Below are 15759 nucleotides of genomic sequence, written 5' to 3'. Positions count from 1 at the left end.
TATTGTTATGTTTATTTATTGCGAAGCAAAAATGAGACAATTGAAAAGTTTAAATATTATAAAAATAAGGTAGAAAATCAACTAAGCAAGAAAATAAAAACTTTGAGGAGTGATAGAGGATGTGAGTATGAAACACCTTTTGTGGAATTCTGTTTAGAACATGATATTATACATCAAACAACCTCTCCTTATTCACCATAACAAAATAGTGTAGTTGAACAGAAAAATCGCACTTTAAAAGAAATGATGAATTCCTTATTGCTTATATCTGGTTTACCAGAAAATTTATGGAGAGAAGCTTTAGTGACTTCTGATCAAATTCTAAACAAGCTACCTCATAAGAAATTAGATAAAACACCATATGAGTTATGGAAAGGTCGAAAACCTACATATAAGTACATGAAAATATGGGGATGCCTTGCTAAAGTTGCAAAATCTTTTTCTAAAAAGGTTAAAATAGGACATAAAACTATCGACTGTATTTTCATTTAATATGCACAAAATAACAGTGCATATCAATTTTTGGTGTATAAATCTTATATTCCTAACATACATGTCAACACCATTATAGAATCGAGAACTACATCTTTCTTTGAAAATATTTTTCTCTACAAAATAAGAAAAATAGATAGTTCACTAAAAAAGTTTCATGAGGATATGGTTACCATTAATCAAACTTGGAACAAATGAAGGGAAAGATGATGAACTAAGACGTAGTAAGAGAATTAAAAATTTTAAGTAATTTGTTCCTGATTTTATGGCTTATTTGTTAGAAAATAAACCTCAAACCTTCAAAGAAGTAATGTCAACTCCTTATAACCCTATAAATAGGTGTTATGTTTTTAGTATCATATTATGCAGATAACACAAATTTTTTAAAGACTCAGAGAGAGCTTTGAGAGAAGGTATTTATCTATTAATTTCAGAGATAAATAATAGTACATCTTTTCTTCTTAACCTTTTGGCGTTTTTTGTTTTCTTTATTCTTAATGTTGTTGTTTGTGTTTTTCATGGTCAATGAATCAAAGCATATATATGAGTCCATACATTTTTTATTGCTTCCGATAGTTACTTCTAAGAATGTATTTGGTATGCTGTGTTTGTTCACATCATTGTGAGAAAATAGATGTCTTCTCTTGAAACTATACAAAACTACCTGTAATGGAATCCGAGTCTTATTAATATAAGTTTTATAAAAACATAAAAGTACATGCTCGTTAAGAGAGAATTTAGAATACTGCATAACACAACATCATCATAGAGTTCACATAAAATTCCACAAAGAAAAAAATGTCTCGAACAATGGATCCCAAAATTTTAAAAAGATGACACTTCTGATCGGAAAAAGAAAAGGCCAGAAGGGCCATCATTCGGCAGCAAGGCCAACTTCACAGGACTTGCAGCGCCTTCTTCGACAGATAAGGTGCCGGTATTGAAGTTCATGTCAGACTTGACATAGCCAGGGCAGACACAGTTGATTCGGAAGCTAGGAAACTTCTTGGCTAGAATCCTTGTATAAGCATTCACGGCTGCTTTCGATACTATGTAGGCAGAGGTAGAAGTTGGCCAATTTTTACATTCTAGTGAAGCTTCCTTGAAATCTTTTAGGAACTCTCTCAAAACCTCATCTATTCTCTCCTCTGTGAGGCTTTCAACATCACTAAAAATTCCTTTTGCCCAATCATTTTCTATAAACTAAAACAACATGAGAACCAAAAAAAAAAAAAAAAACCAAATTAGCAAAATTATTCATTCCAAACATAACTTCAATTTTATCAATGGTTTGTTTGTTGACATAAAAGAAAAACAGAGATAACTATTACTTCACCCCCTTCACTGTCCACGCATTTTTCATTTTGTCCTCAAAACTAGAAAACACTCTTCCCCCTGAACTATTATTTCTTTTTCATAAAAAGCCAATCTTGCATTTTGACATATAAACTTGATGAAAATGATATAAACATAATTCAACAAATTTTATAACTTTTTTTATGCAATTCATTATCATTTTTATCCAGTGTGTAAAACAAATCTTGCAAAATTCATAAGACAAAATTGCATAACTGGACTGATTTGTCTAAGAAACAATGGTTCATGGGGACAGTGTGTCAGTTTCAGTAGTTAAGGAAATTTAGGGGAATAAATATTTACCTTAATTTTTTTTCATAGTTCTATAAAGACTAAAATTGGTCAACCATTAAGAGGACTGGGTATAAAATTTTGTTATGTTTGGTAAGATAGATCATCTGCAACTTTACCAACTCAAGATTCAAATTGAAACCAAATGAATAACTGAATTTAAGCATACATAAATTACAGAGCAAATTAAAAAACCATTTTTCTAAAGAAATTACAGGCTAAGTTAAGTTCCATACCTGTAACTTCCCCATGGAAGCGGAAACATTAACAATTCTTGGGGAATCAGAAAGCTGGAGAAGAGGAATAAGTGCTTCATTAATCCTTTTAGGACCATAGTAATTTATCTGTAAGCATTCTTCAGCTAGCTCATAAGTTTGAGTCGTTGCTGTTCTCCAATCACGTTCCTGCACAGTACAAAGAGAATTATATCTTATAAGAGTTATAAAGAACGTTCCATGTACCAAGGAATTTAATATTCCTTTTTGATAAACCATCGTAACCTTTCAATTTTCTTCTCCAACAGTGAATGGACGTTTACATTAATAGCCTGAATGATTTATCAAAAATGTCTGTGAAATTCCCATGTCCATGGAACAAGCCTGTTAGTTAGAACCCAAAAACCTTCAAGCCTAGGATGGTATTTAATTCCAAAGAGACCATTCTTATTATATCTCATTATAGTTATAAACCTCTAACCCTAAAACCTTCAATGCCTAGCATGGTTTTCATATTCCAAGAGACCAGTCTCTTGGCAAAAACGCAACAAAAACAGAAGAAGTCAGCACATTTCCACTTTGCAGCATTGAAATTGCTACTCTTGGTTAGAACTGTGTTAATACGGATTCACAAACAAATTGCATTCAAACAACAAAAACTATACCGTCAATTAAATCAGTCAACAAACACTTACTCTATTATCTCCTTTCATCAATGATAAATATGCATCGACATCTACGCTCACTCCCAAAACCCCTGCATTGTTCACCTGTTCCAGAATTTCCAACGCATCATTATTATTTTATCATATTAACAAAACATAGTAGATTAGACAATTAATAAATACAATGAAATCTGCAGAGCCACACTTCCATCTAACAATTCAGTAATATTCGAGAGTAGATGGTACAACAACAAATGTTTAGTGAATTAGTTATTAGCTAAAACCAAATCAAACATGGTTTCACAAACATGTATGTCAAGTGATCTTATACCAGAAATAAAACATTATAAACAACTGTTTCTCCAACCTGAGGAAACAATAGAGTGCAAAACTTTAAGACATACAAAGTAAAGTAAAATAAAATTCAGATGTATATTAACATCTTGCATATAATTGATGGGCTATATATACGCCTTTAAAGTTGAAACCTTCTTTCTTGGAAGCCAAAGAGAAGGCCCGCCTACAGTTTTCAAAACTCCAAAATCCTATCATTTTTATCATGTCAAATTCTTGGGTTATGATGTTGCAGCTTGTGGGAGTAAATCAGATATATACGAGAACACAGGACAGAAATTATTTAATTTCACAACAGAACGTGGAACAACCAAACAACTGGCCTTTGTACCATATAATAAATTTAAAAGTTACCAAAAAGAGACAAAAAAGAGACCCTTAAAAGGGAAAACTTGATTTTGGGTTTGTTTGCATATTACAGACCATCAAATCTGTGTTGTTATTGTGGAGTGTATTAAATCATTCCCGTAATTTCCTTATTTGACCCTGTGATTCAGCCCATTAAAGTTTGGGACCAGTTTCCTGATCATTCAAGAAAAACCTCATAATAATGCATCTCAATTAAGGTACGATGGCATGCACGATATCACAACCTTAATAGCTTTGGCATCCAAATTTTCTCTTCTAACTTAGAGTCTTTGAGCAGGGCCACATCAGCATCCAAAAGCTTTTTAATGAAGTCATCTATTTGCTAGATCTACAGGATGCCAAATTCACCGTTTGATTTTTTGTATCAACAGTTATTTGTTCTTTTTCTTGAGATTCTATATGCATGTGAAAGAGAGAGAAGAAAAGATACATGAAACAGAAACATTCAATAGAAGAAAAACCGCTCAAAAATCATACCAAGATATCAAGTTTCCCAAATTGGGTCTTGATGAAATGTGCCAAAGAAGCAACACTAGCAGGGTCAGTCACATCAAGCCGATGAAAAAGCACTTGACCTGAAAGCTCAAACTCCTTCAACTTCTCAACAGCTTCAAGACCTCTCTTTTCATCTCTAGCTGTTAAAACCACGGTGATTCCATTGGTGGCCAACTGCTTCACAGCTTCCAATCCCACCCCTTTATTTGCCCCTGTTACCACTGCAAACCTGACAGACCAGAATAATAACGAAATTAAAAACAAAACAAAACCAAAATGCAAGAAATCAAACAAAGGGAATGAAAAGATGGGTGTTATAAACATGGCTAAAGAGAGTTATTGGGCCAGTGTAATAACAAGAAAGTACAAACCTCTGTGTAGCTCCCGACATCGTTGCTTGGGTTATAGTTTCGATTTTTTTTAAATGAATTTGGCTTACAGTTTGGATTGTTTCAAGGATCAGGAATAACTATATTTAGAGTTTGAGGTTTCTTTTCCTTAGATTTTATATTCTTTTAAACATAGTATAAGAAAAAAAAAAATTATATTATATTTAAATATTATTTTTGTTTTGTCTTATTTACTTATTTTCTGTGGTTGGGAGGCTCTCTATGCAAGTGCTTGCTCACCATAAAATGATTTGTACGCGTCAAGATTTTAACATCCAATTATTGTTTTCCTTCTAGTAAACGTATAAAATGATTTGTACACGTCAAGATTTGCTTTCTTTTGTTTACTTTTTGGTGTAAAGAATGACAACAAAAAGTAAACAATAGAAATTTTTTGAAAGTGACGTTTCTGGAGACAATGGAATTGTTAAGAAAACTGAATTTTCCATTTTGTTTTCTGAAGACAATTTATATTAAATTTGCTTCTTCTTTTTCTCCTTAAAAAAAAAAAAAAAAAATAAATAAATAGAAGACACCCACTTGCACGTAGGCAAGATTTATATTATATGCCATGATTCATACCAAGGAAAGAGACTACTTTGTGTTTTGAAAAATAATAATAATTATTATATTTTAAAATTTTATTGGATACTACCTTTAGTTATTTACGGAGAATTTTTTTGTGCATAATTTCATAAATGATAATGAAAAATATTACTTTTTGTGTGTGTGTGTGTATTTCCTAATTTCAAAATGATAATAAAAAATATTGAAAGTCATATGTTTTCTGGAGACAGAAGGACCATCATTTGGTAGCAAGGCTAACTTTACAGGACTTGCAGCACCCTCTTTGACAGGCAAGATTCCGGAATTGAAGTTTAAATCGGTCTTAACATAGCCAGAGCAGACACAGTTGATTCAGAAGCTGGGATACTTGTGGCTAGAACTCTTGTATAGGCATTCATGGCTGCTTTAGAAAGTGTATAGGCAGACATAAAAGCAGGCCAGTTTTTCTTTCTAGTGAACGTTCCTTGAAATCTTTTAGAAACTCTCTCCATACCTCACTTGAAACTCCTTTTAACCAATCATTTTTTATGTGCTGGTCAAACAACCAGCATGAGAGGAATAGAAAACGAATAAGCTCCAACTACTTATTCCAAATACAGCTCCCATTTTATGTAGGGTTAATAATTTTCTATACGGCTGACCCAACAAAACAATTAGGATAAATAAACACTTTAACCCCAATCATTGTTACACATTTTGCTACCAAACCTATAAAAACTCTCTCATCTTAATTTTGATGAAATTAATAAACACAGTTGGATTAATGTGACCCAAAAAAATGGTTCATGGGACAATGTGACAGTTTCCTAGGTAGAAAGGCAAAGAGCAAAATGTGTGATAAGTTCAGGGGATTAAAGTGCTGTTTAACTTAAAAATTATTAGTAGTTTGATAAGACTCAAATTGGTCAACCATTGAGAGGACTGGAAATAAATTTTATTGTGTTTTGTAACTTAGATCATCTGCTTTCTCCCCAACTGAAGGTTCAAGGTTGAAACACAATCCAAATCAGTAACTTGACTCAAGCATAAATAGGTTTTATGGCATACCGATAATTTACTTCAAAAGGAAGGCTAAGTAACTTTCATACCTGTAACTGCCCGAAGGAAGACAAGACATTAACAATTCTTGGAGAATAAGAAAACCGGATCAGAGGAATAAGTGCTTCAGCTGTCTTTTTAGCACCATAATAGTTTATTTGCAAGCATTCTTCCGCTACCTCATAGGTTTGAGCCATGGTTTTACTCCAATGACCTTCCTGAACAGTAAGAAGAGAATTATATCTTATTATAGCTGTAAAGAACACTCCATGTACAAAGGAATTTGACATACCTTTTTGATAAACCATCATAGCCTTTCAATTTTCTTATCCAACCACGAATAGATGCTTATCCTTAAGTAATAGCTTGAATGATTTATCAAAAATGTTAGTGAAATTCCCTTGTCCAGGGAAGAGGCCTGTTAGTTAGAACCCCAAAACCTGCAACGTTTAGCATGGTATTAGATTCCCAAGAGACCATTCTCTTGGACCACCCAAAAAAAAAAAAAAAAAAAAAAAAAAAAAAGGGGAAAAAAGAAAGAAAAAAAACAGAACTGAACAGAATAATTCAGCATATTGGAGCTTAATTTGCAGCCTTCAAGTTGCTTGCTCTTGACATGAATCATATGTATTATGATTACCAGTTAAACCAAGAGCAAACAAGAAAAAGATATGATGTTTAACGCTTACATCATTCTTCGAAAACCTACTCCAGCATCTGCTTTCAACGATGATGAAACATCTACTTTCACACCACTAACCCCTGCATTGTTCACCAGCTCAGAATTCCCACAATATTTCAGCATATTAACAAAGACAGAACTGTAACAGTAGTCGGTTGAAGATTTTTTTCTCCCTAATATATAACCACAGAGTTCACCTCAAGTAAACATATGGCTATAAATGACATAAAATTTTTCTTGTGCAACATAAAGTTTGTAAATGCTAAAATTACATAGAGATACAGCATACTGCCCAAAACACAACAACATCAGAGAAAATTTATCAGAAAATCCCTCCCACAAAACAAAAAATTCTATGGAACAACAGATTCCAAAGATCAAAATGGTGTCACGTCTGACTGAATAAAGTACAGGCCAGAAGGGCCATTATTTTGGCAGCAAGGCTAACTTCACAGGACTTGCAGCACCTTCTTTGACAGACCAGATGCCGGAATTGAAGTTGATGTCGGTCTTGACATAGCCAGGGCAGACACAGTTGATTCGGAAGCTGGGATACTTCCTGGCTAGATACCTTGTATAAGTATTCGTGACTTCCAATAATTACTTGTAAAAATGCATTTGGTCTGCTGTTTTGTTCAAATCTAGGTCAGAATATATATGTCTCCCCTTTAAGAAACAACCTGTTCTGAAATCTGAGTCTCCTCATAAAAGTTCGGGAAAAAAACAAAAAAAAAAAAAAAAAAAGGAAAAGAAAATAAACATAAGGTTTACATGCTCATCTACTTCAGAAAACTGCCTAAAACAACATTGTCAGAGAATTCACAGAAAGTTCCACATAGAAAAAATGTTTTCAAAAATGGATTCCAAAATTTCAAAATGATGACATTTCCAACCGGATATAGAACAGGCCAGAAGGGCCATCATTTGGCAACAAGGCTAACTTTACAGGACTTGCAGCACCTTCTTCGACGGGCAAGATTCCGGAATTGAAGTTTAAGTCGGTCTTAACATAGCCAGGGCAGACACAGTTGATTCGGAAGCTGGGATACTTGTTGGCTAGAACCCTTGTATAGGCATTCAAGGCTGCTTTTGAGAGTGTATAGGCAGACATAAAAGTAGGCCAACTTCTGCTTTCTAGTGAACCTTCCTTGAAATCTTTTAGAAACTCTCTCAAAATCTCATCTATTCTCTCCTCTGTAAGGTTATCAGCATCACTGAAAACTCCTTTTAACCGATCATTTTTTATGTGCTGATCAAACAATGAGAGGAAAAGAAAATGAATCAGCTCTAACGACTTATTCCAAACATAGCTCCGATTTTATAAAGGGTTAATATTTTTCAATAAGGCTGACAAAAAAACTAGGGTAAATAAACACTTTAACCCCATGCTTTGTTACACATTTTGCTCCCAAACTCTCACCTCAATTTTGATGAGATTTAATATACAAATATAATTGGATCAATGTGACAAAAATACAATGGATGATGGGACAATGTGACAGTTTCTATAGGTTGGACGGCAAAGTGCAAAATGTATGAAAGTTCAGGGGATTAAAGTGTTGTTTAACTTAAAATTATTAGTAGTTTGATAAGACTCAAATTGGTCAGCCAATTTGGGAGGATTGAAAATAAAATTTATGGAGTTTTATAACTCGGTTAATCTGCTTGCTTCCCAACTCAAGGTTCAAAGTTCAAATCCAATCCAATTCAGTAACTTGATTCAAGCATAAGAAGGTTTACAGCACCCTGATAATTTATTTCTAAAGGAAGGCTAAGTAACTTTCATACCTGTAACTGCCCAAAGGAAGAGGAGACATTAACAATTCTTGGAGAATCAGAAAACTGGAGCAGAGGAATAAGTGCTTGAGCTGTCCTTTTAGCACCATAATAGTTTATTTCCAAGCATTCTTCTGCTACCTCATAAGTTTGAGCCATCGTTTTACTCCAGTGACCTTCCTGAACAGTAAGAAGAGAATTATATCTTATTATAGCCGTAAAGAATATTCCATGTACAAAGGAATTTGACATACCTTTTTGATAAACCATCATAGCCTTTCACTTTTCTTATCCAACCACAAAAAGATGCTTATCCTTAATTAATAGCTTGAATGATTTATCAAAAATGTTGGCAAAATTCCCTTGTCCAGGGAACAGGCCTGTTAGTTAGAACCCCAAACTTGCAATGCCTAGCATGGTATTCAATCCCCATGAGAACCACACCACCCCCCCCCCCCACAAAAAAACCAAAACACACACAGACACACACAGACACAAAAAAAAAAAAAAAAAAAAAAAAAAAAAAAAAAAGAAAAAAGAAAAAAAGAAAAAAAGTGGAACTGAACAGAACAATTCAGCACATTGGCGCCTAATTTGCAGCCTTCAAGTTGCTTGCTCTTGACATGAATTATCTAAATTATGATTACCAGTGCAACCAAAAACAAGTAAGAAACATATGATCTTCATTGCAAGTTCAACATACAATCACTTGCCAAAAACTTACTCCAGCATCTCCTTTCGACGACAATGAAACATCTACTTTGACTCCAGCAACCCCTGCATTGTTCACCTGTTCAGAATTCCAACAACATTTCGTCATATTAGCAAACATAGAAATTCATACGTTATAACCATAAAATTCAATTCAACTAAACATATGGGGATAAGAGACAGACAAAACCACAGTTGTGATTCAAAATATGTTTGCGTTTCTAGCACTATTGCTAGACAGAAACTAATAACAAGTTCAATAGAATTCTCTTACAGAGACAACAAAAAATAAGCAAATAAATAAATTATTGGGGAATGAGTAGCATGTCAAAGAGCAAGCCAAAAGTCTTATCATTGCTAAATCAGATTCTTGGGGTTCTGAAGTTGCATTTAGTGGGATTATATGAGATAGGATAGAGAACCCCAGATAGAAATGATAGCCCTAAGATTAAACTTTCAAACCAGAATGTTAAACAATTGAACAAATCGCCTTTTACATACCCAACAATAGACTCTAATAATTTTAAATTACCAAAACAAACAAAAGAGAACTTAATAAGGGAAAAACTGGATTTTGGGTTTGTTTACATATTAGAAACCAATCAAATTTGCAATTTTTTTTTTTTTCATAGATATTGTCCGTACTGGGAGTGTGAGAAGAAAAGATAAAATCCAAAAACAGAAAACTTCAATGGATGTGAGAAAATAAAATAACAACCCTAAAAAAATCATTACCAATATATCAAGTTTCCCAAACTGGGTTTTGATGAAATCTGCCAAAGAAGCAACGCTGGCTGGGTCAGCAACATCAAGCTGATGAAAAAGAACTTGACCAGAAAGCTCAAACTCTTTCAACTTGTCAACAGCTTCAAGACCCCTCTTTTCGTCTCTAGCTGTTAAAACCACAGTGATTCCATTGGAGGCCAACTGCTTCACAGCTTCCAATCCAATCCCCTTGTTTGCCCCTGTTACTACTGCATACCTGACAGACGAACCAAAATAATGACAAAATAAAAAATAAATAAATAAAAAAGGAGTAGGAGAACCAAACAGGGGAAATGAAAGATGGGTGTTAATAGACATGTCCTAAGAGAGTGATTGAGATGTTAAAAATGCAAACTGAAATAGACCATTAGAGTAAAAAAAAAGTACAACCTTTGTGTAGCCTCCGCCATTGATGATTGGGCTGTTCGTGTTTTGAGGTTTTCTTTTCCTCAGTTAAACTGAAAGGAGATCTATGTTGTAGCATTGTGCAGCTAAATGCATTAACACGAATTTTTTTTTTTTTTTTTTTTGGTGGATAAAAAAATGGGCCTCCTGCTAAGAACCAAGAGTAAAAAGTAAACAAAAGAAACAGGCAATATAAAATTATTGACGATGTTAAATAACTCTGTATTACACCCTTTTTTTGTTTTTTCATTTTCTTTTTCTTGTTTTTTTCTTGCTTGATTATGTCAGCCAGGAAGTTACTAGCTTGATCGGACTTATTTGTAAAATTTTAGATACCAAATTTGCTTCACCGTTTTACTAAATATTTTATTCATATATACTTCAGATTATGTTAATTTATCAACTATTAAGCTACTAGTATGTGCACACCCCAAAATGAAAAATAAAAATTTAAGTACTACAATGCGCATTGAAAATCCCATATATAAGAGTACTTGGTACAGAAACTATAAAAACCTTCTTTTTCTACAATTTCACACTTTTCCGGCTGTCTCATGTTACTATTAATCTTCAAAAACCAGAGCTCAGCCTAACTAAAAATAAAAATAATGGTTATAAAGAGATAACAATTTTCTGTTGCTTTTTGTTGTGTTTCGTTTTTTTATTTTATTTTTATAGATGATAATCAATCACAAATTCACATACCATTAATTTTGGCTGATGAATTTCGATTTCAATTCCATGAAAATACATCCCCTAAAAAGTTTTATTAAATTACAAAAAATCCATGATTAGTGCTTTGTGGTTCTTCACATACATATAACATGAAACTAATCACAATACATATAAACGGCTAGACGACTTGTCGTTGGGTGGCAGCAGTGCTGTAGTGACAATAAAGTTTGTGAATGCTTTATTCTTCAGTGAAATCAGAATACAGCCTAAAACAACATCAGAAAGTCCCTCTTCCACAAACAACATAATGTGTCTAAGAAAGGACTCCAAAGATCAAAATGATGCCTCTTCTGTCCGAAGAAAGAAGAGGCCAGAAGGACCATCATTTGGCAGCAAGGCTAACTTCACAGGACTCGCAGCGCCTTCTTCGACTGGCAAGACTCCGGTATTGAAGTTTACGTCGGTTTTAACAAAGCCAGGGCAGACACAGTTGATTCGGAAGCTGGGATACTTGTTTGCCAAAATCCTTGTATAGGCATTCATGGCTGCTTTTGAGAGTCTATAGGCAGACATAAAAGTTGGCCATTTTTTACCTTCTAGTGAACCCTCCTTGAAATCTTTTAGAAACTCTGCCAAAAGTTCATCTAATCTCTCCTCTGTAAGGCTTTCAACATCACTAAAAACTCCTTTTAACTCATCATTTTTTATGTGCTGACCAGAACAACAAAAAATGAGAGGAAAATAAAACTAAATCAGCTCCTACACTTATCATTCCAAATATATCTTCAATTTTACAGAGTATTTTGTACAACACTTTGTCCCCATGCATTTTTACACATTTTGCTCTCAAAACTACGAAAACTATGGCATTACCCTGTTGAACCATTATTTCCATGCCACAGCCGTCCAATCATACACATTTAGCAGATGAATTTGATCAAATTAATCACACAAATATGAAGCAGTGCTTTTCCTAAGAAAAAATTTTGTGAACTTCATAAGACAAAATTGCATAGCAGGGACTAATGTGACAAATAAACAAGGGTTCATGGAGGCAGTATAACAGTTTCTATAGTTTGGAATGCAAAGAGCAAAATGGATTAAAAGTCCAGGGGATTAAAGTGATGCGTACATTTAAAAAATTAATCATAGTCCAATAACATTTAAATTGGGAAACCATTAAAAGGACTGAGAAAAAATAACATTTTAGTAGATCATCCGCTTTATTCCCAACTCAAGGTTCAAAGTTAAAATCCACTTCATTCAAGCGTAAGTAGGTTAGTGGCATACTGATAATTTATTTAATAAATGCTAAGTAACTTTCATATATACCTGCAACTGGCCCATGGAAGAGGAAACATTAACAATTCTTGGAGAATCAGAAAACTGGAGGAGAGGAATAAGTGCTTCAGCTGTCCTTTTAGCACCATAATAGTTTATTTGCAAGCATTCTTCCGCCAACTCATAAGTTTCAGTCATTGTTTTACTCCATTGAGCTTCCTGGACAGCAAGAGGATTATACGTTATTACAGTATGGAGAATGTACCCATGTACAAAGGAATTTGACATACCTTTTTGATAAACTATCATAGCCTTTCAATTTTCTTATCCAACCGTGAATTGATGCTTATACTTGATTAAACGTATATTAAACTTAAACAGTTATTGGGAGTTCTAATCCATTTTGAAATAAAACAGTTATAAACCGTCGGATGAATCTCATTAATGGCAAGGCCATTTGTTATAACCTCAAAACCTAAAATGCCTAGCATGGTATTCAATTTCCCAGAAACCATTCCCGTGGCCAGAAAAAGAAAAACAGAACTAAACAGAAAAATTCAGAACATTTGCACTTAACTTGCAGCATTCAAGTTACTTGCTTTTGATATGAATAACGTTAATTATGATTTCCAACTAAGGTAAAAGCACCCAAAAAAAAAAAAAAACAAAAAAAAAGAGTATATGATATTAATCACAAGTTTAAAGCATAAATCGCTCGTCAAAAACTTACTCCAGCATTTTCTTTGGATAATGCTAAAAACGCATCAAGATCTACTTCCACTCCACCAACCCCTGCATTGTTTACCTGTTCAAAGTTCCAACAATATTTCATCATTTTGTTTTATCATATTAATAATAACATAGAAGATATCCTTTATAACCATAACGTGACAATAAGAGAACCATAGTTATGTTTCAAACCGCTGTTGCATTTGTAGCAATCACTATTACTGTACAGAAACCAAATAGGTAAACTAAACAAGTTCAATGCATAATCTTGCTTGGAACTTTTAATATTTCCGAACAATACACAGACTAAAAACAATGTTGTGACATAAACGACATGTAAAAGAGCAAGCCCAGAGTTTTCAAAACTCCAAAAGATGCTAGTTTTATTAAATCAGATTCTTGGCGTTCTAAAGTTGCATTAAGTGGGATTATATCAGACATGAAAGAGAACCCAACACAGAAATGTTAGCCCTAGGATTAAAACTCTCAAACCAGAATGTTGCATAATTAAACAAGTAGCCTTTCCTTACCCAATAATAGACTCTAAATTACCATTTTGGGGTTTTTTACACATTATGAACCAACCAAATCTGATTTTTTATTTTCTTTTTTCTTTTTCATAGATATCAACTGTAATGATAGAGTGAGAAGAACAGATAAAATCCAAGAAACAGAAAAGTTCATTGAAAAAATAAATAAATAAATAAAAACTCAAAAATCATATATACCAAGATATCAAGTTTCCCAAACCGGGTCTTGATGAAATGCGCCAATGAAGCAATACCAGCAGGGTCAGTAACATCAAGCTGATGAAAAAGCACTTGACCAGAGAGGTCAAACTCTTTCAATTTCTCAACTGCTTCAAGACCCCTTTTTCCATCTCTGGCAGTTAATACCACGGTGATTCCATTGGAGGCCAACTGCTTCACAGTTTCCAATCCAATCCCCTTATTTGCCCCTGTTACTACTGCATACCTGAAGACCAGCCATAAGTATATAATAACAAATTAATAACAAAAAGAAAAGCAGGAAAATCTAACAGGGGAAAATGAAAGATGGGTATTACAAATATGGCTAAAGGAATTGATGAAATGCTAAAAGCAAACAACATGAACCATTGGAGTAAAAAATTAGAACCTTTGTTTTGAAGCTTCCGACATTGATGATTGGTTGTTTGAATTGTTTGAGGAAACAAAAGAATGTCTAGAGAGAGTTTGAGGTTTCCTTTCCTTGGCTCAACCAAAAGAAGTTTTATTTTGTCGTTGATGTTGACATAGGTAAGAGAAACTAATAATAATTTAATCAAAATCTTTATCATTTTTTTTTTTTTCTGGTTTGTTAACAGTATCGGTAAGTGCAAACGAAACCACACGTTTGCAGTACTCCTCGATTTATGACACTCAAATATCGTTTTCCTACTTTTATAGATTTTTTTTTAAGTTTTTAAAAATCTACGTTGAATATTTTAAAATTGTTACAGAGTTTTTAACAATTTTATTAAATTTTTAAATTGATTAAAGTCTTTAAAGATTTTAATTAAACACATCCTTTAACATAAAATTCCTAATTTCAAAAATAATAATGAAAACTAAACAAAAAAATTTAGAGCACATTCGGTATTCAAAAGATCATTTAGTATAAAATAGGAATATCAATTCACCGAAATTTAAAAAAAAAAGAAAAAAAAAACAATAGTTATTCTGATTGATTTATTTAATTATTATATTGAATATTGAATTAGAATTGATATTTAATATTTATAAATATTTTTCTTTAAAAAAATAAAATTTGGTAAATATTAATTAAAAGAGAAATTTTATAGTTATTTATATAATTTTGATATAGATAATCATTCTAAATTTAAATATATTTTAAATATGATAAATATATTTACCTGAAAGAATACAAATATTTAATTTTTTAAAAGCAATGGTTTATCTTTAAAATAGAATAATATGTATTCCTATATAATAGATTTTTTTGGATTTGAAAATTTACGACACAAAGAAACAGTTAAATATATGGAATAGCTATTCTATTCTTACTTGTATTTAACCTACCTTTATTAAAATAATAAATTAAAATTTTAATCAAATTTACTTAGCAAATTATTTGATTATTTATATAATTTTTAATTGATTTATTTTTATCTATATTTAAATTATATTAAATAGAACAACATATAATATATTATCAAGTATCATTTTGTAAATGTCTTTGACAAATATTTTGATGAAAAAAAAACAAAAAAAGCATGCAGTCCTGGGATCACATTTCATTAAATTATTGATAACTAGCAAAATATAGCTGATGGAGATTTTAAAATAGCCAAATTAAATTTAATAAAATTAAAATTATTCTCTTCAAAAAAAAAATAGAGAAATTATTTTATTAGGGAAAAATATTAAACTGGGGAAATATAAAATAGAAGAATCATTTATAAGATTGGGAAAAGATTATTTTGACGTGGTAAGAATGGAAAATTTTCCAAAGAAAAAAAAACT

At 32.5% G+C, this 15759-nt stretch overlaps 1 protein-coding gene across 1 annotated transcript; it reads right to left on the bottom strand.

Moving 5' to 3' along the window:
- Positions 1–1159: 1159 nt before the first annotated feature.
- Positions 1160–14547, bottom strand: LOC107434738 (uncharacterized). The gene is made up of 21 exons (XM_060815460.1): positions 14393–14547; positions 13984–14230; positions 13257–13331; positions 12578–12745; positions 11582–11956; positions 11414–11488; positions 11276–11326; positions 11087–11159; positions 10556–10607; positions 10136–10382; positions 9414–9479; positions 8702–8869; positions 7788–8162; positions 7186–7201; positions 6941–7086; positions 6282–6449; positions 4609–4706; positions 4220–4466; positions 3050–3124; positions 2376–2543; positions 1160–1695 (listed from the first exon to the last, which is right to left on the bottom strand). Exons 1-21 carry the CDS (start codon positions 14413–14415, stop codon positions 1318–1320), a joined length of 3291 nt encoding a protein of 1096 aa, XP_060671443.1. The 5' UTR covers positions 14416–14547; the 3' UTR covers positions 1160–1317.
- Between the last annotated feature and the right edge of the window lie 1212 nt (positions 14548–15759).

This window comes from Ziziphus jujuba, chromosome 3 (assembly GCF_031755915.1).
Source record: "Ziziphus jujuba cultivar Dongzao chromosome 3, ASM3175591v1".
Taxonomy (NCBI): Eukaryota; Viridiplantae; Streptophyta; class Magnoliopsida; order Rosales; family Rhamnaceae; genus Ziziphus; species Ziziphus jujuba.
The sequence above is the reverse complement of the archived record's forward strand: the minus strand, read 5'-3'. Positions and strand labels throughout refer to the sequence as shown.

What these genes read in the sequence shown, in the direction of transcription:
- LOC107434738 (XM_060815460.1), bottom strand. Translation starts at nt 14,415, where the DNA reads ATGTCGGAAGCTTCAAAACAAAG. An exon ending in CGTCGAAAGGAGATGCTGGA is followed by an intron (nt 8,870 to 9,413) that starts GTAAGTTTTTGG and finishes CTTACTGTTCAG; the next exon opens with GAAGGTCACTGGAGTAAAAC. An exon ending in CTTCCATGGGGAAGTTACAG is followed by an intron (nt 1,696 to 2,375) that starts GTATGGAACTTA and finishes ATGTTGTTTTAG; the next exon opens with TTTATAGAAAATGATTGGGC.